This window comes from Carya illinoinensis, chromosome 5 (genome assembly GCF_018687715.1).
Source record: "Carya illinoinensis cultivar Pawnee chromosome 5, C.illinoinensisPawnee_v1, whole genome shotgun sequence".
In the NCBI taxonomy this organism is placed as follows: Eukaryota; Viridiplantae; Streptophyta; class Magnoliopsida; order Fagales; family Juglandaceae; genus Carya; species Carya illinoinensis.
Genome location: NC_056756.1, coordinates 4,019,955 through 4,046,759, shown reverse-complemented (window position 1 = coordinate 4,046,759; position 26,805 = coordinate 4,019,955). Strand labels below are relative to the sequence as shown.

General features: G+C 31.4%; 1 protein-coding gene and 1 long non-coding RNA gene across 2 annotated transcripts; both read left to right on the top strand.

Annotated features, from left to right (window-relative positions):
* The first annotated feature begins 5,247 nt into the window (after nt 1-5,247).
* On the top strand, nt 5,248-15,149 carry LOC122309468. Its single transcript, XM_043122962.1, has 2 exons — nt 5,248-5,628; nt 14,622-15,149. Exons 1-2 carry the CDS (start codon nt 5,248-5,250, stop codon nt 15,147-15,149), a joined length of 909 nt encoding a protein of 302 aa, XP_042978896.1.
* A 5,808-nt stretch (nt 15,150-20,957) lies between these two features.
* LOC122311193 lies at nt 20,958-22,834 on the top strand. Its single transcript, XR_006242741.1, has 2 exons — nt 20,958-21,203; nt 21,292-22,834. It is a non-coding gene; the product is annotated as an uncharacterized LOC122311193 (long non-coding RNA).
* Nucleotides 22,835-26,805: the final 3,971 nt, after the last annotated feature.

The following is a 26,805-nucleotide window of genomic DNA, read 5'->3' as shown; positions in this document are numbered from 1 at the left end:
ATCGCGACTCTGCTCTAATCATGTACAGTTCTACCAATTATAACGTTATAAGCCAAAAGTGAAAATAAACAATAAAAAATATCGATGAAACTCTCATATTATATGCCCTTCTTGATCTCATGATTCTCTGTTGATCGTAAACATATTTCCAATTACCTGTGTTCTTTTAGAAATATAACAATTAAAGTGCACAGCATCTCTCAGCAGCTTAAGTTAGGTTTCAATGCTGATATAATTTCAAATAATTTATAAATAGTAATAAAAAAATTTAATAATAATAAAAAAATAAATAAATAATTTGTTAATAATAGTAAACTAATTTGAGACTACATTTATGAGATTACTTCACTTGTCAATTCCATTTTTACAATGAGAAGTGTATAATCATAAACAAATTTTATAAAAATAAATTTATAGATTAATATCATTTTATACCATAGATTAAATCTAATGTATAATAAAAATAATTATAAAATATATAATATTAAATTACATTAATTTATAAATTTATTTTTATATGCTGTTAAATACAATAAGGATTTGGGTTTAAAGTAGGTAATATTGGAAGATCAATTATGTTGCAAAAAATATGGAAATATGCCTTGGGGTTTGATATTTTATTTAATTATTGGTACCAAATTAATATGATGGTGCCGTAGTTCACGGACCCAGAATTTTCGATCCATACACTGAGATCGATTGAGTATTATATATTAAAAAAATTAGTGTTACAATATAGCTATAAAATATATAAGTATTAGTCGTTTTAAAAAGAAAATGAGATTTATTATTAAAGAAATTAATTTTTTATATAAAGGTTGTATTTTTTTTAAGAAGTAGCAAAGTATTTACACATTCACGACTATAAATATTATTTTTTTGAATAAATAAAATAGAAACTTTTTATAAATTATCTGTAAACGAAAAATGATAAACATTTTTTTAAATCAAGTAACAAAGTAATGATCCAGGCGGATTAACAAGAGATTTATATCAACTAACAATAATGATAAGAAGTTGATGAATTCTTATAATTAATTGTTTGTTAGGAATTAATAGTAAAACATCATTTTGCTTACTAATCACTTCAAAGTTATGGTTATTGAGTTTTTTTATAGCCTTTTATTTGTTTTTATTTTTTTTGTTTTATATATTTTATTAAAAATATGTTTGATAATAAATTCCATTCAATACATTAATTCTTTACTTCTAAGTTTTTTTTTAGTAAATAGTGAAATTATTTATATCATCTTTTTGGTTTATCATGAGAATAATTTTTTTTTATGTTTGTTTTTTTTTTTGGTCAGATTTGTTGCTTTTGCTTTTGTTTGGTTCTTCATCAATCTGATTGGTATCAATTTGCTGTGTCCACTTTATTTCTCTGTTTGTGCTCCACTTCCTGGTACGTTATTTTCTATCTCATTTGAAAAAATATTATTCAATTTTTTTATGTTTATATAAGTGTGCTTATAATTAGGATAAATTGATGATATTATATCATTGTTATGTTAATATTTACTTTTTTCCATTTTTTTTTATAATAAAAATAGTTTTTAATAATTTCAAATAAGTATAATAAATTTTTTTATTAATTTGATGTACTTTGAATAGTAATGATACAAGAGAAAAATAAACTAAACAAATGATAAACTTAGTGCAATTTTAAAATTGTGGTGAAAAATATAACTTACAATTTTAAGATTTTTAAGAAGTAGCAAAGTATTCATACATTCACGACTATAAATATTATTATTTTTTGAATAAATAAAATAGAAACTTTTTATAAATTATCTGTAAACGAAAAATGATAAACATTTTTTTAAATCAAGTAACAAAGTAATGATTCAGGCGGATTAACAAGAGATTTATATCAACTAACAATACTGATAAGAAAGTTGATAAATTCTTATAATTAACTGTTTGTTAGGAATTAATAGTAAAACATCATTTTGCTTACTAATCACTTCAAAGTTATGGTTATTGAGTTTTTATACATAAATATAGTATTTAGTCTTGTTATTTTCAAAATTTGTTTGAAAACTTTTAAAAATTTGATAAACATTAACTTATTAACACAAACATTATAATAAAAAAATAAAACAAAATAGCATTTCCATTTATTTGTGGTTTTTTTATAGCCTTTTATTCGTTTTTATTTTTTTTTGTTTTATATATTTTATTAAAAATATGTTTGATAATAAATTTCATTCAATACATTAATTCTTTGCTTGTAAGTTTTTTTTTTAGTAAATAGTGAAATTATTTATATCATCTTTTTTGTTTATCATGAGAATAATTTTTCTTTATGTATGTTTTTTTTGTCAGATTTGTTGCTTTTGCTTTTGTTTGGCTCTTCATCAATCTGGTTGGTATCAATTTGCTGTGTCCACTTTATTCCTCTGTTTGTGCTCCACTTCCTGATACGTTCTTTTCTATCTCATTTGAAAAAATATTATTCAATTTTTTTATGTTTATATAAGTGCGCTTATAATTAGGATAAATTGATGATATTATATCATTGTTATATTAATATTTTCTTTTTTCATTTTTTTAAGTTCAATTTTTTTTTTAGATTACGCACCAAAATCGACACAGAATTTACAATTTTTCATAACTTTATGCCGATTGGTAAGACAATATTATTAAATACAAAAATATACTTAAACATTATTAACACCATTTTTTTTTAATTTTTTCCTACTTCTTTTATGAATAAATCCAGAAGAGACTGAAAATAATCCACGAAGAAAAAATTGGTATAGTATCCAATCAAAAAAAAAAAAGAAGAAATCTGTCGAAAAAAAAGATAGAGATATGCTGAGTTGAAAAATCTTTGACATAATGAAATGCGAAGGCAAAGACAGTCTCAGAATGTCCTATCCCTTTCTTCAAACAACAATGAAGGAATTTGTATAAGAGAAATTGGATCGTCTTCGAATACCAACTTTTCTGGAATTAACATCGATAACAATACCTCAACTTCAGTATTGACCAATCAGGTTTATTCATAACTATTTCTTACTAAAAGAAATATTTCCTTCAATTCCTTTCTCATTCTATTCAATAAATATTAAAAAATGCTTTTATAGGTTAATTATCTAAATGAAGATAAATTCAATTTTCAAAGAACGTCAAATTCCAATTTAGGTAATGTACAAGCTAACATATTTTTTCGTTAATTTTTACATTAATATTTAATATCTTATCTTTAATAATATTATTTTTTATTTTTTTAATATAGGAAAACGACAAAGAAGATCTCCTTGTTTTAGACAAATATTACACACTAATTTCTCTTTTCACATTATCTTCAAATTTTTCCATACATCTCGCAAGTCCAATGAAAACATGTCCGGTGTACATGATTTTCGGATATTAACGAAACCAATTAATTAAGCAGTATTTCTGTCTTTACATTGAAGGAGATGCTTATTATAGATGAAAGGCAAGGGAGATTGGGCTGTTTTGAAAATAAGATGGGGCATTTTAATGCAATCAATAGTTTTGAAGACATATTATGAATTAAATGATAGTTGGAGGGGGCAAACTATATTTAACTCTAATTTTAATTCTTCTAATTTTCTTATCTTAAACTTTTATATGTTTATATTTCTAAATTTTCTTCTATAATTTTTGTAGTTTTGAAGAAGAAGAAGAAACAACCAACAATTTCATGCCGTAAATATTATTGTTTCAAATTACAAATAAAACAACATAACAAATCAATTTTATTATTATCTGGTCGTTTATTACAACAATTTGTTGTTGACATGTATATTAAAATTGAAACATCAAGATTAAATTATTTTCGTTCGAAACAACAAGAAATTAGATCAGATATATATAAAGGTATTGTTGATAGTATTTCAATTTGAGAAACTAATGCCTTCAAAATTGGAAGACGAATTATCCTACCTTAATCTTTTATTGGAGATCCAATAGATATGCGCAAGAGATATATGGAAGCAATGATATTAGTTCAATGTTTTGGCAAACCTGATATTTTCTTAACTATGACATGTAATCCAAGTTGGAAAGAAATTTTAGATGAATTAAAACCACATGAAGAAGTTCAAAATCGTCCTGATTTAATTACACGAATATTTAAAGCAAAATTAGAAGATTTAAAAAATGAATTATTTAAACGAGAAATTTTTGGTAAAGTTGCCGCATATGTTTACACAATTGAACATAAAAAAAGAGGCTTACCACATGTTCATTTTTTAATAATACTACAAAAAGATTGGCAAATTTATGCACCTGAATCTTTCGATGAAATTGTTTCAGCAGAAATACCTGATAAAACAAAAAATGTACACTTATATAAAAGTGTTGTTAAACATATGATGTATGGTCCTTACGGAATATTGAATCCAACTAATATATGTATGAAAAAAAATGGAATTTGCAAAAATCAATATCCTAAAAAATTTACATCTAAAACAACTATTGGAATTGATTGTTTTCCGTTATACAAACGTTCTAATGACGGAACAATTGTGAAAGTTAGAGGACAAAATTTAGATAATCGTTGGGTTGTACCATATAATCCATATCTTCTTTCAAAATTTAATTGTCATATAAATGTTGAAATTTGTTCTACAATTAAAGCTGTCAAATATTTGTATAAATATATTTTATATTTACAAAGGACATGATCGTATCGCTTTCAATTTAATCAACGACGAAAATAATCAACAAATTGATGAAATTGAACAATTTCAATAAGGTAGATGGATTACACCACCTGAGACTACATGGAGAATATATGGTTTTACACTTAACGAAATGTATCCATCAGTTTATAGTTTACATCTGCACCTTGAAAATCAACATTTAGTAGCTTTTCGTGCACATGAAAATTTAAACAGCATTTTAAATTTAGATTTGTCAACAAAATCAATGTTAACTGAATTCTTTTTAACAAATCAAATTGATCAAAATGTACACAATTTATTGTACAGAGAATTTCCTGAAAAATTCATTTGGAATCAACAATATAAAATTTGAACTCCAAGAAAGAAAGGAAATGTTATTGGGCGAATTGTTAGTGCAAATCCAATTGAAGGTGAAAGATATTACTTGCGAATATTACTGAACCACATTAGAGGGCCAAAATCATTTGAAGATTTAAAAACAATTAATGGTATTGTTGTGCCCACATTTCGTGAAGCCGCTAATTTACATGGTCTATTGAACAAAGATAGTAATTTAGAAAAATGTTTAGAAGAAGCTTGTTTATACCGAATGCCAAATAGTTTAAGACGTCTTGCATCAAATGATTTGCTTGCATCAAAGATCTTCTTGTGGAATTGTAACAGTTCAAGATCTTCTTGTGGAATTGTGCAAGCAGATCTTACTCCAATTGATATATTCTCTGATGATGAAGAATTTAGACATCAAGAAATTGATGATGAATTAACTGTTACAATTCCACAAGAAGATCTGCTTGCATCAAATCATTTAAATTCTGAACAAAAACACGCATATGAATTAATTCTCAAAACTTTACTTCTCAACAAACCTGCTGCATTTTTCATTGATGGTCCTGCTGGCACTGGAAAAACATTTCTATACAAAACACTTCTTGCTGAAATTATATCAAAACATATGATAGCACTTGCAACTGTATCATTTGGTGTTGCTGCATCAATTTTACCTGGAGGCCGAAGAACACATTCACGCTTTAAAATTCCATTAAATATAGAAAAAAATAGTACATGCAATGTTAGCAAACAAGGAAATCTTGCTAAATTATTGCGTCTTGCAAAATTAATTATATGGGACGAAGCACCTATGTGTGGAAAATATTCTATAGAGGCAGTGGATGTGACGCCCCCAAATTCCGTTTGGGATCGGACGGACATTTGAAGCGTCGAGACATGCAACACAAGGTTACCTGGCCCCGTTCATGACATATAAGATGCAATGTTCCTAACATGCATCTAACATTATGCAATATTCGCAGCGGATAATTTTTTTTTCTTTAGCAATACTATGCACTAAATTGAAAATATCCCAAATGCTTAAAACATACTTCATACATAAAGACCCATTGAGTAGATCACAACACTAGTCCAAAATGGTTATGATCCAAAAAATACTAAAGATGCAACTCCATTGTACAAGTAGTAATTTACGTTAACTACTATATTAACATTGACGTCGCACCGTCGTTTAGTCAACTGTGTCTAGTTGATCAGCTCCTGATTCTCCTTCAGGTCCTGTAACAAGATCTACCATTCGGGGGGAATGGTAGTTGGGACTACCAAAGTGAGATTTGATTACAAATCTCAGTAAGTTAACAAAAAACTTCCACAGAAGCTAATGATGCATATATGACAGTAAAAACATAAATGCATAATCAAATTCATAAATAATTAAAGCATAACTTAGCGTACAACATAACATAATTGACATAACTTAAATTGAAACAAGAACTGAACTTGACTTGATATGAATTTGATCTGAAACTTAACTTAGCATGAACTTGCTCTGAAACTTGAATTAACATGAAAAATACATACTCCACAGTTGTTGTGGCCCCATGTATTCTACGCAAACTTGACTTAACATGAAAAATACATACTCCACAGTTGTTGTGGCCCCATGTATTCTACGTGTAAATACATACTCCACAGTTGTTGTGACCCCATGTATTCTACACAAACTTGACTTAACATGAAAAATACATACTCCACAGTTGTTGTGGCCCCATGTATTCTACGCATCACAATTGTAGTTAAATATATACTTCACAGTTGTTGTGGCCACATGTATTCTATACAAACATAATGTACTTAAGATAAAACGTGACTGGAATACAAAAGGACTGAAGCCCTGACGTAACATAACGTGACTTGAACATAACTTGAAATACATGACCAACTTGAGATAGAAATATTTCGTAACATGGCATAACATATAATAGACAACATATTTAACATGACATACTTGCAATAGTGAATATTACATGACTTGACATACATGTAATAGATGGCATACTTAGCATGACGTACTTGTAAGGTACAGTAATACATGATAGAATATATTATGTAACAGATAAAAATTGACGACAGAATAAATTCTGTATAATAGACAATTACATGATAACTTGGCATGGCATGACATATATGATAACGCACATACATACACTGTAGTTCCTTTACTTAGCACACATACACAGTAGACTGCTAGTAAGTTAAAAGCTAACTTACCTCGATCTCCGCGTTTCTTATAAAATTTCAAGTGCGACCACGAGGAACTGTAATTAGTGATTCTAAAAGTTAGAACTAAATCACTAAATATTTGAAATATGGAAAATACTAACTTAAAGAGTAAAATTTTCATTTCACTCTCTACATGTGGAAAATGACCGTTTTACCCATAATTTAAGGATTTTGCATACTAACTCCAAAAGTTTCTAAAATCTACATTCCTCATGTAAATTTTGTCCTAAACTTAAATATCAACTCAGAAAAATTTAAAACAAAACACAACTATGAAGAACACACTATGGCCGAAACATCCATAGGCAATTTCCCTTGATTTTTGTTGCAATTCCTTCCAACTTCAAAACTCATGCTTAAACCAAAATTTTGCAACAAACATCTTCCAATTCTAAGTTCAAAACCATACTTAAAACATCCATTTAGAAAAAGTTAATAATCAACACCAAACTTTTTTTATAAAAAAGATCCAAGCACTTGAATCACAAGTTTTGACCTTAAATCAAAACATCTCCAAGAATTTCAAAAATCAAATCTTAGTTCTAACATATTCATAATATCATCCTAACATCAACCATGCTTTAAATCATCAAACTAAAGTCACCAAAATCACAAAATAACATTTGGAGTTTTTGGTTTTACACTTAGTCCAAAAACAGAAACTTTTTCCTCAACTAGTTTTGATAAATCTCTTGATCTATGACTTATAAATATATGATCTTCAAACCAAACCATTACATGGTTTAAAAAGATGTCCTAAAACATATATAAGCTTCTAATTCAAGATCACATGGTTAGAAATTAACCAAAACATAAATTTAGCCAAGAATATCCACACTTTGGCTTATCTGAATATCTCTTTGCATAAAATTTCATATCTTTGAAACTAACATCAAATATCTTCAAAATAATAATATAACATGTATATAAGATGTTAAGGATCCTCCAATAAAATTATCAAAGTCATTAGAATAGGTTTAGACCACCAAAGAGTTAAACTTTCTCAAAACAGAAACTGTTTTTCCTCTTCCAGATTCTAAGTTTCTAAATCTAAGAAAATCTTTCATCAAAACCTTTAATCATGCAAAAATCCTCAACCAATAGTCATATATACATGTTAACAATACTCCATAAAAATTTCGGATCAATATCTATCCATTAGTTTGGTCAAAAACTCCAAACTATAACATATTCTCCAGTTTATCTCCCAGAATGACCTTTTTATAGTTTATACAATATTTGACTGATCAAATGATCTTCAAATAGGGCAAATAAGATATCCATGTAAACTAGACTAAAAAAGGAACAACTTATATGAAGGAGACTTTATGATAAAACACTTACAACAACTTCGAAATGGGCGTGCAAAAGACCTCCTAAAAGCTGTCCGAGAGAGAGTGTTTGATATTCTTTCAATGGAAAGTATAAATGAAGATAATTTCGTGGGGAGAGGTGGCTGGAGATACTTATGGATGAGATATGGAAGAGATGAGGCTGGAGTTGAGAGTTGAGTGTAGTTTTCTCCTACCCAAAATATCTATAAAAGATTATCTCATAATATTCTATCTAATAGTATTTACAAAAAATCAACTTAAGATATTTTTATCTAATAATATCTATAAAAATCAACTCAAAATATTTTTACCCAATAATATTCATGAAAATTACCTTAAGATATTTCTTTTTATCCAATAATATCTACAGTTTTGAACAGACGTTTTGACCGAAAATATGAAAAAATGTTATTGCGCCATAAGATTTTAAATAACCCTCTGAGTCTAATGGCACAAACCATAATATATTTTGACACTTCTAACTATTTCCAATAATCAAAAACACACTTCTGATACCATAGTAAATAATAACACTAACTATGTAGTTAGACAAAAACCTATACGATTAATGGATTCGTGAAAACTTATGGGGTTTTCACGAGATTCCTAAAGTTAATAGAAATTTCACAATTGAATTTCTAGCGGGCTGTTACAATCTCCCATCCTAAAAAAAAGATTTCGTCCTCGAAATCGAAGTAAGTAAGAAATAACAAGTTAAGGAATATGTGTTGCTTACCAATCTGATGTCTATCCCCGTATATATTTACCTTTGAGATTATGTCATTCCTTAACTCTCTTATTTTAATCAACAATTATATTATACTTCTTTCCACAAGGTTGGCCAAGTTGTATCGACACACTCTCCAAACTTAAAATTCCAAGTAAATAATCTTCCGAAACTCTTTTTTAGAAAAACATAGGCGATATACTTTAAGTGTTCTTGTAAATACCAAAGTTAGTAGAGAATTTATCAAAATTAAGCTGTTATCCTCTCTCTCTCTCTCTTTTTTTTTTTTTAAATCGGTGGCCCTCTGTTTTAGACCAGACAACTCTGATGTGCATGATTTTTATAGGTCTTCTGTAGTTGTCAGGCGCCGCATAGCTACGACACTACTTTGTTCTTCTGTAATTGTCAGGCACCGCAGCTATGATACTACATTGCTCTTGTCTCTTGTAGAGAAATGATTCACGAGAGATGATTCGTCATAATTTTCTCTATAAAAGAATTATTCAGTTCATCTTCTTTCTCATCTCATCTTCTTCACTTTTCTGAAATTAGTCTGCATTCTTACTCTGCAATCTCTTTCTGCTTACTCACTTTGCAATGGCTCAGCAATCTTCTCATTACCAAAACATGAGGTATTCAGCACCTCGTTCACCAGTTGTTTATGCTTCTTCCGTAGGTGCTATAATGCAATCCAATAATGATCTGACTAATAAGTCAGATAATGAACTTATCTACGAGCTTGTGAGTCTCGGTACTCGATACTCATCAGCCATTGTCGCATATTCTCAGCGACTACAATCCAGGACTGGTGGGGTTGACAAACTCCAGGAGAAAATTTCTATCCTTCAGAGGCTTCTTATGGAATCCAACATGAAGATAGAAGCAGTAAAGCGAGAGAACAGAGATTTAAAATCTTTGCTTAACTCTTCTTTTCGAGTGGCTACTCCTTTAGATAGGAAAGACATGCAGATTTTTGAAGAGTAAGAGCGTTTAAAGATTGAGGCAAAGAGCCTCAAATTTCTGTAATTTTGCTTTATGATAATAAAATAATACTTCACAAATATTCATATTTGTGTTTCTATCTTCTAGTAGATGTTTTATGTGCTCCATTTTATTTCTTTCAGGGATTTTCATACATATGACATGATCCAATGACTCATATAAATATGCATTTAATCATGCATATCCAAACTCTCAGTAATCTTCAAGTTAATAAAAACCTCAAGGAGTTCTACTGGTCTAGGACTAACTTACTTCTTTATAATCGCAACAATCAGTCATCTTCCTAGGTGGTACTTCGATAACTGACCAGTTAATAACTTAAACTTGAGACTTTCTCTCTTATGATTGTCATAACTCTTCTATCCATCATGAGTTATCAATTATTTTAACTCTAAATGATTTGTTCCTAATGTTCACATAAATCCTCAAGACCAAAATTTTACTCCCCATATAATAGTATTCAAAAGAAGATCGATTTATGTATCCATAAAGATAGTGCTTTGCCAGAAATCATTTATTGGCGGCGTGGTAATACTATTATCATAAATGAATCCTACTAAGGCAAAAGCTTCTCCTAATCAAATTACTCTTCCAAACACAATTTCTATCGTATTCTCAGAATCAAAACAATCCTCCAAATATGTGGAATACCATTCATCAATCCTACATATCCTTTCTCATATTACTAAAATGTATTCTATATCTACATTGGTATGAACAATAATATTTTTAATGAAAATTGTTACTCTTACCACTAGGGTAAAAATTTAGCTTCCAAGCTGAATTCTCAAGTACTACTACAATTAATAGAAACAATGACTCGTTTGAATCAAACAATGTACAATTTACCAACCCCAAAGACTTGACCTACTCCAAAATAACAATAATGCAATACTACCATCAATTGCAATCAGATTAACGTTAACTATGTTTACCTCAACTAATCCTTCATCCATCGGGAAATTCTGATCCTCTTGATTGTTATTTCCCTTAGGATTCCGAGGTATTCTATCACGAGTCATGTGTCCCTTCTTGAAACACACGAGTATATGTATAAAAACCACATACTACCTTTCATACCTTAAGAAATTCAAGCCTACTGACGACTAAAATTTCAAGCCTAATGTTTGGTGCATTTCCTAAGGACATGTGGATTTACTGCCCAGAGACGTATTTGCTCTGAAACCACCCTGTGACGCCCCCAAATTCCGTTTGGGATCGGACGGACATTTGAAGCGTCGAGACATGCAACACAAGGTTACCTGCCCCTGTTCATGACATATAAGATGCAATGTTCCTAACATGCATCTAACATTATGCAATATTCGCAGCGGATAATTTTTTTTTTCTTTAGTAATACTATGCACCAAATTGAAAATATCCCAAATGCTTAAAACATACTTCATACATAAAGACCCATTGAGTAGATCACAACACTAGTCCAAAATGGTTATGATCCAAAAAATACTAAAGATGCAACTCCATTGTACAAGTAGTAATTTACGTTAACTACTATATTAACATTGACGTCGCACCGTTACTTAGTCAACTGTGTCTAGTTGATCAGCTCTTGATTCTCCTTTAGGTCCTGAAACAAGATCTACCATTCGGGGGGAAAGGTAGTTGGGACTACCAAAGTGAGATTTGATTACAAATCTCAGTAAGTTAACAAAAAACTTCCACACAAGCTAATGATGCATGCATGACAGGAACAACTTATGTGATGACCCGCTTTTGAGTGTATTTTCGCTGAAATAATTGTTTTTATTTTAATTAATATATCAGTTATTTATTTTAATTTATTTGCATTTTAAAATTGGTTTTTAATTTAGTTTAATTTATTTGATGTCGTGTTTTATTTCCTTTAGTTGTTTTTGTGGGTTTTAATCTTTTTCGGCGGTTTGTTTTGTTTTCCGGATGAGGATTAGATCTCCTCTTTTCCCTACATCTCTTTTCTTTTTTTTTTCCTTTCTTTTTCTTTTTCCTCTTTCTTTTTCCTTCTTCTTTTCTTTTTTCCTTTCTTTTTTCTTTTTTCTTCTTTTTCTTTTTTCTCTCTTCTCTCTCCCCGATCGGTCCCCCCCCGAGCTCTCTCTCTCCTCCCTCTCCCTCACGCCGAACGTTTCTTCAGCCCAACCCAGTGCCGTCTGGCCACCGTTCGGCCCCCCACCGGTCCCATTCTCTTCCCCTCCCTCCGGCGCACCACCCCTCCAAAGCCCACCCCCAACCAGCCGGCCGTTTGGCCGGAAAAGCTCCAAGAAGGGCGCACGGATTTTGCTCCGATCCGCCGCCGTCGCTCCACCTCCGGCCACCACTTCTTCACCACTTCATCACCGACTCCTTGCCGTCCTAACCCACCCATTTCCGGCCTCCAACTACCACCGGAACAGCTCCTACGAGCTTAGTTTCCGATTTGGGTTTTTTGGCCATTTTCCGGCGATTCCGCCGCCACCCACGGCCGTTCATCACTTCCAATAGCTTCACAACCATCCCTAGACCATACCCTATCAATCTCGTGTCCTAGTTTGTCCCCGTTCAAAAGTGGGTTTTTCAAACCCACGGCCACAGTGAATTTTCACTGTGACGTTGCTGTTTTTCCACCGTTTGCAACGCCGCTTGTTTTCTAAAATTGCCATATAGCGCTGTAAGTATTTTCCAAACCCTATTTTCAGATTTTAATATATATTGCTCATTCAATTATTTATTGTTGTTGGTTGTTGATTCCGGACTGAGTCCGAGGAGTTTCGGGGGTTGGATGGATGGAGGACGGAGTTGCCTGTTTATTTGATTTATGATTGTTGGATTATTTTATTATGCGTTATTATGGCATTACATGGTGCATGCACGTGTGTTTGTGAATTTGTGTGAAAAGCCTGTGTATTGGCGTGAGTGGTTTTACGGGTGCGTGTGTATCACGAGCCCAAGCCGGGATGGGTTATTATCCCGGTGGAGCTCCTCTGGTCACTCGGGAGCAGAATAAACTGAGTGATGTTCCCTGAGTTATCGCTAGACGACGGGAGCGGGGGCTAGGGGTTACTTGGCTACGAACGCGCCGGCGCGGAACCGGGTATCGCCCTACACACCGACTCCGTGGCCCTTTGCTGGTGAGGGCTAGAGGATGCTTGGCTACGAACGTGCGGGGCACGGAACTGGGCATCGCTCATTAGGTGTCACATGCGTGGTGGTACTCTGCGGTGTGGCACTGGAGCCAGGGTGTGCGGATGACCCCTAGGGGAGGTCATGGTGCACGCGGTTAAAATTGGATAATGGTTTGAGAGGCCAAATGGGTTTTTGGCGTGTGTGGAAAACGGGTGTTTTATGGGCTTTGTGCATTGGGCATGTTTCATGCATCTTGTTTGAGTTTTATGTGTTTTTTATCTGGTAGTGTTTGAGTTTTACTTACCTGCGGTACCATTTTGGTTCCGTAGCTTTTGGTGCAGAGTTAGAGGGCGAAGAGGAGGAGGCTGAGCCCGAGGATGCGGCGGCTAAGAAAAAAATTCTGGTACTTAGTTATGACTTTCGTTATCCGCTGCGTGTTCTTTCGTGCACATTTGTTGCCTTTGCACACACTCGGCACCCGTCGATAGGATGGTGACCCGGGTTGTCACCATCCGGACGTCTCGATTTCCCCGTGTTCGGGCGTGGGGATTTGGGGGCGTCACAACTTATATAAAGGAGACTTTATGATAAAACACTTACAACAGCTTCGAAATGGGCGTGCAAAAGACCTCCTAAAAGCTGTCCGAGAGAGTGTTTGATATTCTTTCAATGGAAAGTGTAAATGAAGATAATTTCGTGGGGAGAGGTGGCTGGAGATACTTATGGATGAGATATGGAAGAGATGAGACTGGAGTTGAGAGTTGAGTGTAGTTTTCTCCTACCCAAAATATCTATAAAAGATTATCTCATAATATTCTATCCAATAGTATCTACAAAAAATCAACTTAAGATATTTTTATCTAATAATATCTATAAAAATCAACTCAAAATATTTTTACCCAATAATATTCATGAAAATTACCTTAAGATATTTCTTTTTATCCAATAATATCTACAGTTTTGAACAGACGTTTTGACCGAAAATATGAAAAAATGTTATTGCGTCATAAGATTTTAAATAACCCTCTAAGTCTAATGGCACAAACCATAATATATTTTGACACTTCTAACTATTTCCAATAATCAAAAACACACTTCTGATACCATAGTAAATAATAACACTAACTATGTAGTTAGACAAAAACCTATACGATTAATGGATTCGTGAAAACTTATGGGGTTTTCACGAGATTCCTAAAGTTAATAGAAATTTCACAATTGAATTTCTAGCAGGCTGTTACAGTGGATAAGATGTTACAAGATATAAATGATACAAACATTCCTTTCGGTGGAAAAGTTATTGTTTTTGGTGGAGATTTTCGTCAAGTATTACCTGTAATTCGAAAAAGTACAAAAGAAGAACAAATTGATGCAAGCTTTGCCCGCTCTCATTTATGGTCTTCTTTAACCAAAATTAAATTAATAGAAAATATGAGATCTAGATTGGATCCTGATTTTTGTCGTTATTTAATTGAAATTGGTAATGGTAATGAACCAATTACTGTTAAAGATATGATCAAAATTCCAACAGAAATGCTTATTCAATATAACAATGATGCTGAATCTTTAAATTATTTATTAGAAGCTATTTTTGAAGACATATCAAATTATTCAAACAATTTAATTGAAATGACAAATCGAACTATATTAACACCAAAAAATCACTCAGTTGATGAAATAAATGTCATAATCATTGAAAAATTTCCTGGTGATGTGGTGCGATATTATAGTTTCGATGAAACAATTGATACATCTGAATAAGGTGTAATCGAAGATTTTTTAAACACTTTAACACCAAGTGGATTGCCACCACATGAATTATTGCTTAAAAAGAATTGTCCCATCATGTTGCTTAGAAATATAAATCTTTCAGAGGGTTTATGCAATGGCACATATTGATTTGTTGTAATTTTAATCGTAATGTTATTGATGCAAAAATTTCAGTTGGTCATCACAAAGGGAAAAGAGTTTTTATACCCAGAATTCCATACTTACCAGATATAACTGAAAATAATGGTTTTCCATTTAAACGCACACAATTTCCCATCAAATTAAGTTTTGCAATGACAATAAATAAATCACAAGGATAAACATTAAATTTTGTCGGAATATATTTACCCGAACCAGTATTTTCTCATGGACAATTATATGTAGCATTATCAAGAGCCAAAACTGTCAATTCAGTAAATATTCTTATAAGACCAACTACAATTGATAACTATGAAAAAAATTGTACAAAAATTATTGTGTATAAATATTTTTTGAAAATAACAAACTCATTATAATGCTATATAAATAGTCATATTTAATATATTCTTTAGTCTACTCAGTTAATGTTTTTCAAATATTGTTATCATTTATACATTCTATTGTTTTTTTTAATTATATTATATTGTTTATAATATACATATAGTAATACTTCTCTATCTTCTAATTTGTAAAAATAGCAAATATGCGAACCGTTTATGCATCAATCAAAGACATTATTCCAGTTACCAAAAACTGGAAAGTAAAAATGCTCGTTGCAGAAAAATCTCCAAAAAGGATTGCACGAAACTCAATAACAAAATATCAGAACCTCACATTGATAGATCCTCAGGTATGAATCATTTTATATTTATTATATTTTATACATTTCAATCTATAAACATATTTTCTTATTGTATTTATTATATTGTATTTATTATTGATATATAAATATTTATTTCTTTAAATCCAATTGATTAATTCTTCAATTTTTTTTTTATAGGGAAATCGTTTACAAGCAGTCATATTTGGTAAAGATATCGATCTGCGCGATGATACATTGTAGGTTTTTCAATCTTATTATATAGGCAATGCATATGTCAAAGCAATAGATGCAAGACACAAAATCGAATCGCATGAATATCAATGGATCATCAATTCGAAGACAATTATTGAAAATGTTGAAGATGACGAACTAGTGCTAAAGGCTCCAGAGTACAATATCATCCCTTTTAATGAGCTTGATGCTTATAAGGATACAGATTCTGAAATAGGTAATAACTATATAAATAATTATTAGATATATTTATATACTTTTGTTTCATAATGAACTAACAAAAAATATTTTGGTGAAATAGAGATTCTAGCTATTGCAATCCAAATGATGTCACCCAGAGAAGTCAACACTGTTAATGGAAGGACAACAATTCAAGATATACAACTTATTGATGAGAGGTTTAAATACATCTCTAATTACATTTATAGCATTTTTTATTTAACGCATTATAATATTTTTATTATTACAAACTTAATTCTATTTCTAATTTGTATAACCTGAAGCCTTTAACTTTAACAATGTGGGCTCGATTTGTTCATGACGAATGTCAACAAATTTCAAACATCATTGCAACAAAACTAATAATTCTTGGAATGCGAATTAAAGTTGATTTTTATAATGGTACTTTTCATTCAAAATAATAATTTTGTTAATTATTTATCATGTATTTATATATTTGCTAACACATATTTATAATACAGGTCTATCTTTATCATCACAAGTGACAAGCGTGTTTACCATCGATTCTCTTTTAGCAGCTGCGGTTTCGTTACGTACATGGTAAATTATCTTTTTTAAAAAATTATTTCAATAATTAATTTTATAAAATCTAAATTATTTATTGTTTCATTCATTATAAAATAATATCGTATAATTTTAACATATATTATTGTTTTTTTTATTACAACCATCGTTTTAATTATTAATGTAACTTTTTTTTACTACATACATTGCTTTAATTATTAATATAATTTTTTAGGGCAATTCAAAATGATGCATTACTAGAAGAAATCATTGCCAAGGGTTTCAATACATCAACATGATCGAGTTCAAGCAATGTCATGCAGACAATAACAAAAATTTATGAAATTGCTGAAATTTTAGATTCTACAGAGGCAATGACGGTATAACTTTCTTTTTTAAAACTAAATTATTTCTTTCTATTTAAATTCACTTTATTGCTACATTTATATTAGAAATTTATTTTTTTATTTTTAATGCAGAAATCAACATTCACAGTTAAAGTAAAATTTTTATTACTCGACTTGCATAAGCCGTTCTACTATATGTCCTGTGTCAACTGCAATAAAGCGACTGGATATGATTATAATGAAAAGTTCTCGTGTTACAATTGTAAAAATATGAGCATCGGACAGCCACGGTAAAAAATTTATTTCAATACTTTAAATTATCATTTTTTACATAATAAATATAAAATAATAATTATAAAAATTATGCAATAATAATATTCTCATTAATTATAGTTCTCGAGCATATTTGGAAATAGAAGATGATACAGGATGCATAGCAGTTGTTGCCTTTGGATTGGTGGCAGAAAAAATTCTGAATTTTACAGCAGTTCATCTATTAGAGCACACAGGCGAGGTAATAAATCTCTTTATAAATTTATTCAAAAAAACATATTACATTATGTTCTATATTTTTTCATTATTACAGGAACACCTACCATATTTAGCAAACATTGCAAGTGCAATTTTAGAAAAAGAATGGATTATACACTTGCGCGCAGAGATGAATCAATATGGACAATTACGACAGAACAAGCTCAATGTTCTCTCTGTCGAATCTATAAATTAAGCTACGCTATATATACTCTAAATATCTTTTTGTTAAACTTATCACTTTTATTATTATACCTTTAAATAGAACAGTGACATGTATGTATAGTTCATATATGTATAATTATATACTTAAATGAGACACTATCTTGTATATAAACTTTAAGTTTGCTTGTTTACTTTTGAACTCTGTTATAATTATATACATAAATAGGATACTAACTTGTATGTAAAGGAATTTGTGGAATTGGACGTGTAATGACCCATGAAATTGTTGGATTTTATTGTTGGGTTATTAATTTCAATATGGTAGTTACGTCTGGTTTTGGTATTATATTGTTCTGGATATTTAGAACTTTAGAATTGTTTACTCACAATGTATTTTGTGTGGTTATTTTCTAACATGTATTTTACTTTTCCAATGGTCTAACTTTGTTTTTACAAATATTTAAGATTTATTTTGAGATTTCTTTCTGATATGTCACATTTCTTTCTTTCCCATTTTGAGATTTATTTTAACTTTTCAAATGGTGATTTGTTGCGTTGTCTTTTGCCTTGTTTAAATCTTGTTTAGGAGATTGTTCATTGGTTCGCATGTTCACCTGGATTCAAAAATTGTGGATATGACTCTTAAAACGAGAGTCTCTATCTGACATGATCGTCTTAGGCACTCCATGCAATCTGAAAATCTCTGCTATATAAATTCTCGTCAATCTTTTTAGAAAATCTGTATTCTTGATGGGTATGAAGTGACCACTTCTCGTCAAACAATCAACTATTACCTAGATAGTATTATTTCCAGCTGAGGTCTTTGGAAAGCCCACTATAAAATCCATCGAAATCGAAGTAAGTAAGAAATAGCAAGTTAAAGAAGAGATGTTGCTTACCACTTAGGAAGAGGACTGATTGTTGCGATTATAAAGAAATAAGTTAGTCCTAGACCAGTAAAACTCCTTGAGGTTTTTATTAACTTGAAAATTACCAAGAGTTTGGATATGTATGATTAAATGCATATTTATATGAGTCATTGGATCATGTCTTATATATGAAAATCTCTGAAAGAAATAAAATGGAGCACATAAAATATCTACCAGAAGATAAAAACACAAATATGAATATTTGTTAAATATTATTTTATTATCTGGAAGTAAAATTATAGAAATTTGAGACTTTTTACCTCAATCTTTAAACGCTCTTACTCTTCAAAAATCTGTATGTCTTTCCTATTTAAAGGAGTAGCCGCTCGAAAAGAAGATTTAAGCAAAGATTTTAAATCTCTATTATCTCGTTTTAGTGCTTCTATCTTCATGTTGGACTCCAGAAGAAGCCGCTGAAGGATAGAAATATTTTCGTGGAGTTTGTCAACCCCACCAGTCCTGGATTGTAGTCGCTGAGAATATGCAACAATGGTTTATGAGTATCGGGTGCCGAGACTCACAAGCTCGTAGATAATTTCATTATCTGACTTATTAGTCAGATCATTATTGGATTGCATTATAGTACCTACGGAAGAAGCAGAAACAACTGGTGAACGAAGTGCAGAATACCTCATATATTGGTAATGAGAAGATTGTTGAGCCATTGCAAAATGAGAAAGCAGAAAGAGATTGCAGAGTAAGAATGCAGACTGATTTCAGAAAAGTGAAGAAGATGAGATGCGAAAGAAGATGAACTGAATAATTCTTTTATAGAGAAAATTATGATGAATCATCTCTCGTGAAACATTTCTCTATAAGAGACAAGAGCGATATAGTATCATAGATGCGGTGCCTGACAGCTACAGAAGAGCAATGTAGTATCATAGCTGCGGCGCCTGACAACTACAGAAGAGCAATGTAGTGTCATAGCTATACGGCGTCTAACAGCTACAAAAGACCTGTAAAAATCCTACGGATCAAAGTTGTCTGGTCTAAAACAGAGGGCCACCGCTTTTGTTAAAAAAAACAAGAGAGAGAGAGAGAGAGGTTAACAGCTTAATTTTGATGAATTCTCTACTAACTATGGTATTTACAAGAACACTTAAAGAATACTGCCTATGTTTTTCTAAGAAAGAGTTTCGGAAGATTATTTACTTGAAGTTTAGGTTTGGAGAGTATGTCGATACAACTTGGCCAACCTTGTGGAAAGAAGTATAATATAATTGATGGTTAAAGTAAGAGAGTTAAAAAAATGACATAATCTCAAAGTTAGATATATACGGAATAAACAACAGGTTGGTAAGCAACACCTATTCCTTAACTTGTTATTTCTTACTTACTTCGATTTCGAGGACGAAATCTTTTTTTTAAGAGGGGAGATTGTAACAGCCCGCTAGAAATTCAATTGTGAAATTTCTATTAGTTTTAGGAATCTCGTGAAAACTCCATAAGTTTTCACGAATCCATTAATCGTATAGGTTTTAGTCTAACTACATAGTTAGTGTTATTATTTACAATAGTATCAGAAGTGTATTTTTTATTATTGGAGATAGTTAGAAGTGTCAAAATGTATTATGGTTTGTGCCATTATATATATTTCCAGTGTTGAGTTTTTTAAAAATTTTTTACGTGTTAAAAAAAAAAACTCAAATGGATATCTATAAAAATTTATATATCAATATTGTAGTAATACTTGTCATACTCTACAAAACGATATAGCAGGTTGTCTAACCATATTATTTTAAACTTCTATTGCATATCTCCACAACATTTAACACTTATGGTTTTTTGGTCCAATAAAAATTCTTAGATTTCTTTTTATTAATATTTATTTTATCAACATAATGTCAAAGGTTATATAATTTTTTATTTTCATTATTTTCTTTGATTAACACCCACATTTATAATCCCACAAACGTCCAAAGGACGTTGTGTTTCCTAGTATATATATCTTAATATTAATAAGTGCCAATAGCTTGAGCTACAGTATTTTCGTCTAATATTTTTATTTCCAATTTTACCCTTAACTTCATTCCAAAATTACGGACAGTTTGCTTTTATTTCTGTTTTGGTCTTTAGTGGGATTGTGTCATTCAAAAGAATTTCAGACCACACAAATCTTTCATTCTCATTTTCGTATTCCTCCCAAGTTCTCTCTCTAAACTCAGACCCATCCTCTATTCTCTCTCTCTCTCTGTTTTTGAATTTATTTATTATTTTGTTTATGAATTTGATGATCTGTGATTTTTGTTTGCAGAAGAAGGAAAATATCACTCCGATTGGCTTGAAGATCGTGGTAATTTCAACTCCATGTCTTTTTGCTTACTTTTTTCTTTCTACTTTTTTCTTGCTGAACCTCTCTCTCTCTCTCTCTCTCTCTGAAGCTCACGAACCCAGCTCTTTACCAAAGCCTCAAGATCCACTCCCTCTGCAAACAATAGGCAATGAAGTGCTGAAATCGATGGTTTCTAACGAGAGAACTGAGAACCAGCTCCACCAAAATCGATTCCTCCACTCTCTGTGATTTTAATTTCTTTATTATCTCCTAAATTTCTTGCATAATCTTTTCTGATGCTTGGCAGGGACTCGACGAACTGGAGGAAACCGATTTCAGTAATCAAATGGTGGTTCTCGCCCTCTATGAGACCATGTACTCCGATTTGAATTTCTCTCTATGGTTTCTAACGAGAGAATTGAGAAGTAGCTCCACCAAAATCGATTCCTCCACTCTCTGTGATTTTAATTTCTTTATTATCTCCTAAATTTCCTGCATAATCTTTTCTGATGCTTGACAGGGACTCGACGAACTGGAGGAAACCGATTTCAGTAATCAAAGGGTGGTTCTCGCCCTCTATGAGACCATGTACTTGCACGATGTAACCACGATGCACCAGATTGTCGCCGACTGGAAGGGAATCTCCGTTTCTGTCTTCTGAGCCCAGGCAAAGCATCCCCTCTCTACGTATCGTACGAGTGGGTCACCACGACTCGCTGATACCCTCCATCTCATCCATGCTGTTTCCAGCGTGAAAGACCAGCAAATCCAGCGGCTTCGTGAAGACGATTGGGAACAAAAGAAAAAAAAAAACATAAAATAAAATAAAAGTGAGGAAAGTCATGGAGATGACCCCACTCTTCACTAACTGTTTTGTCCTTGTCCACGGAGGTGGCTTTGGTGCTTGGTGCTATAACACATCCTGTCCGATGAGATAAGCACAAGCACACGTTTTGTGATAAGAATTTATTTCAATTACGTCACTATCATATTTTTTTTATTTTATTTTGTAGGCCCACGCATGCAAGTTGACATTGTGGTTGAGAGAGTGGATGGGTGTTGCTGTAAAGGTATTTTGGAGGAGAATTTTCAGTGAATTGGTAGTTGAGCATGTGAACCAGCATCTCTGTCCTTTTTGGTTGTTGAGCACGTGACAGAAGTAGAGCTGTGATCAGAATGAAAGCATGGAGCATTCTCTACCCTGATGAAACTTTCATAACCTTGGACCAGTGCTTCAATGATTTTCTTGTCAAAGTGGACAGAAAGTCTATCAGTACCGATGAAATTACTACCACAAGTCCCATGGCTGAATCTATGGCAATCACTGCAACATGTGCTTGATCATTTCACAACTAGACCACGAGGGCAAAGTGTTACTCTTCCAAAATTAATTTTTTATTTTTTGTGGAAAATAATAGTACATAAATATGGAATTCAATTTGCTTATGATGATTTAACATGAATTCCGAGTGATTATTGGAATTGCACTTGTTTTGGCTGAAAAAATTGCTACTGATGTGAATGGGGCAGGGCAGTGGATTAAATTTAGAGGCATGGGGTCTCAACCATAAGATGTACTCATTAGTCTTCAACATGTGCAATGCACAGGAAAGACTGATTTTATTAAATAAAGAATACTTTATGTTACTAAAGTCAGCATATGTTGAGAGATCATATAATAAAATAAAGAATATGAATATTGATCTTAATTAATTACTTATCCTACTCCACTTACATAAATATCATGTCCAGTCCACATCATATTAACCTTTTCCATATTTCTTTCAAAGAAAGTAGATGAACTTGCTTTTCACTATAATCATTGACCATAAAGCTAACGGCCATTGTAACTCTAAGAGCATTTATCCCTACGAGCATTAACATTTGCTTTGTGTTGGTATGAGACACATGATTTTGAAGTTATTGCTTGATTTTCCAATTTTCTATACATATATATCTCTATTCTAAATTTTCAATAATCAAGTTCAAAGACTTCAACTAAACATAAATTCAATACGGTTTATTAAGTGTTGTCAATTTCCATCTTCTCTCCTTTTTTGCATTTTGCTATCCTACTCCATTATTATTATTAATAAAATGATTACTTAATAAGATCTATCCAACTAAATCCTATTTAATCAAACTTTTTGTAATATCGATGTTTCCATCTCAAAGTTGGGAAATATTTTTTTACAATCCACTCTCACCGATTCTCAACTAATCCCACCAATGCTCTAGATCTCTCTTAGCCGTAATTGATTTGTGATAGTTTGTACAAAAATGTTGACAAAAAAATTCATCTCTATTTTTAATGTCTAAACTAATTAAACGACATTTTCAAGTTGATCTGACTGATATATATCTCTATTCTAAATTTTCAATAATCAAGTTCAAAGACTTTAACTAAACATAAATTCAATACGCTTTATTAGGTGTTGACAATTTCCATCTTGTCTCCTTTTTGGCCCTACAAAATGACAAACTAATTTATGGAGGCCCCAAATAACGGGACCCATGTGTTTGTACAGATAATTCATGTATCACTGTCTCATAGCAACGAGTTTGATGGAGGTTTTTATATGGTGACGAATGAGTAATCAAAACAATCCAAATCCAGTCTCGCTGCTACTTGCCACATCAATCAACCAATTTATTCAACCTTCCTTTTTTTAATTTTACCAAATCTATATTTGTAGTAAGTATGGTTATTCACTCACACAGAGATAAAGTAAATCAGGGATTTGGGATTGCCTAACAGCCTTGTGCAAGGTCAAGATGATAAAAAGAGAAAATGTGATTTGCTGGCTGATGATGATGGCCATGGACAATAAAAAATGGAAATACGATAAGGTTGGGTTGCCAACTGGCTGTCACTACAATTATATCAAGGATAAGATTGAACCAGACAAGAGTGCCATCACTTCACGCACCTCACCACTTATTATATAGCAATTAATAAAATAATAATTGTTAAAATATAGATAAAATTCTATCTATTTATAACTAAATTGAAAAATTTTTAAATTGTTATACTTAAGAAAAATATCAATTGGATACACGTGCATCGCACGTGCTGCTTTACTAGTATATATATATATATATATGTGTATCTAAGAGGTCTTTTTAATTAAAAAGTAAATAGTTTGTTTGGAAGAGACATGATGACCCTTACTCCACGCTATTATTCTAATCAATTACCTGCCGTACGTGATCTTTGAAATGAAGCTTATCGGAAGCTTGTCTATATATAAATTAAATAAATAAAAAAATCACACGTCTCTCTCTCTTCTTTATTTTTTAGTCGTTGAATGTGATAACAGTTTTATGAGGTACTTAATATAATCGCCGATGTGAGATACATTGTTCACAATGATGATGATGACGACGTCGTCCAGGATGACCACACATACAAAATACGGATCTCGATCGTATGCATTTTCATAGGGCTCAAATATACGAATACATGACGCACCATCATTAAAAAAATACAAGCATTGGACAGCACCTCGTCTTGTCCTGTTTTCAATGTTGGACTTAGTACCAACGTCGTCGGACGTCAATTCATACATACGAATTAAAAGTCATTGTTTGATTTTAACTCCCACGCACGTACTCTCCCTTATCTCTCCAAAGCCCTCATTTCTCAATAAATTAGTTTTGTTTCATTCATTAATCAAAATTAATTCGAGCCTTGCCCATGCATCACTCCTGATCTTCGCCTTAATTCTATGCTAGACTATATATATATAAAATAAATAATTTAACTTTTTAAAATCTTAAAATAATAATAATATTAAAAAATAATATTTTAAATATATATAAATATATATTTATTGACGGTTCATCTATATAAATATATATAAATAAATAAATAAAAACCTCTAATTTATAAGAAACGACAATAAACTCTGTTATTGTTGAATGTCATGCATCAAGGGCCAACCAGAATCTCGAGCTTTCTATTCCCTGAACACAGTGCCAAAACTAGGGATGAAAGCCGGTTGGTCCGGACTGGGAAAACCGACTGTTTTGGTCCAGTCCGGACTGGCCTTAGAGCCGGTCGGTCTCGGTCCAAGAGATCATCTAAATTCGATTTTCGGTCCAGTCCCGATCCATGCCTTTTTTGGACCGGACCGGACCGAATAGAAAATTGTTATTTTTAAATATATTATATATATTATTTTATATAATAATTGTATAATTAATTATGCAGATTTCATCTAAAATATTACCATTAAGTTTAACAATATAAAACTTTAAATTTAAATTAATGTTCTAGTAATTAACTAATGTCAATTAGTTATTATCAATTGATTAAATTCACCATTAACTAATTAGTAGGTGAATTAACTAATTACTAATATAACTATTATCTATGATCTGATTAAAGTTATTAGATAAACAAGTTATACCTAAGTTGTAACTTGTAACTTTGTAAATATAAATCAATTATAAATTTTAATTAACTAATATATGATATCAATTAAGTAACCTATCACCAATTCACCATTAACTATGTTACTATTAATTATTAACATATACAAGACCACACTACATCTATGATCTAATTAAAGTTGGTAGATAAATTTTTTGTAAAATACCTAAGTTGTAACTTGTAAGTTGTAACTTATAACTAAATATAAAGCAATTATAAATATTAATGTAAATTTTAATGAACTAATATATGATATCAATTAACTAACCTATCACCAATTCACCATTAACTAATTATAGTTTATTAACATCTACATCTATGAATTATGATTCATGATCATATAAAAAAATTTGCATCTATAAGTTTAATATAGCTCACTAATTCATTGACATACTATAAGTCTATATCTCTAAGTTAGTAATAAAATAGTAATTAATATATTAATATAAGTTTAATTAATTATTTTTTGAGTTAATGAAATAATCCACATTATTACATCAATTAGTTTACTTAACTTTAATTATATTAATTTAAATATTTTTTAATTTAAATGCCAAGAAGATAAAAGAATTGGATGAATATATTATGCATTATAGAAAACGGCGCCGTTTAATGTAAATTGGCGCCGTTTAGGTCCAGTGGAAACCAATTTTAAAATCGGGTTGCATGAAACGGCGCCATTTCACAACCCAGTTTATTTTTTTAAACCCAGCCGGTCTGTTAAACGGCGCCGTTTAGAGTTATTTTAACCCCAAACGGCGTCGTTTTATCCCTAAACGGAAGGCAAAGCCTTCTTCCCCTCTCAGCTTATCGATTCCCAATTTCCCCTCACTAGTGATGCCCTAACCTCTCAGACGGCCGACCCATTTGCCCTCTTCCATCGCATACCTTCGCCCCTTTCCATCGCAAACGGCGCCGTCGCAAGACAATTGGACCATTCCGAAAGTTTAGCTTTCCATCACAGCCCCTCTCGTCGCACCCTACACCTTCCGTCGCACCCTTCCAGTTCCCACAAACTAGCCAGTCCAACCCCTCCAAACGGTGATTCGCACCCTTCCAGTTCCCTTTAAAGGTAATAAATACCTCTAATTTCCAAATGTAGTTTGATTTTTTGGTTAGGTTAGGTATTTACCGTATTTTACTATTTTCTTCATGTTTTTTTATTTTTTGAAATCATCCTATTTTCTT

Excerpts from the sequence above, each read along its gene's own strand:
- LOC122309468 (XM_043122962.1), top strand. The coding sequence starts at position 5,248 with ATGCCAAATAGTTTAAGACGTCTTGCATCAAATGATTTGCTTGCATCA. Across the intron at positions 5,629-14,621 it reads ATATGATAGCACTTGCAACT|GCTGTTACAGTGGATAAGAT; the intron begins GTATCATTTGGT and ends AATTTCTAGCAG.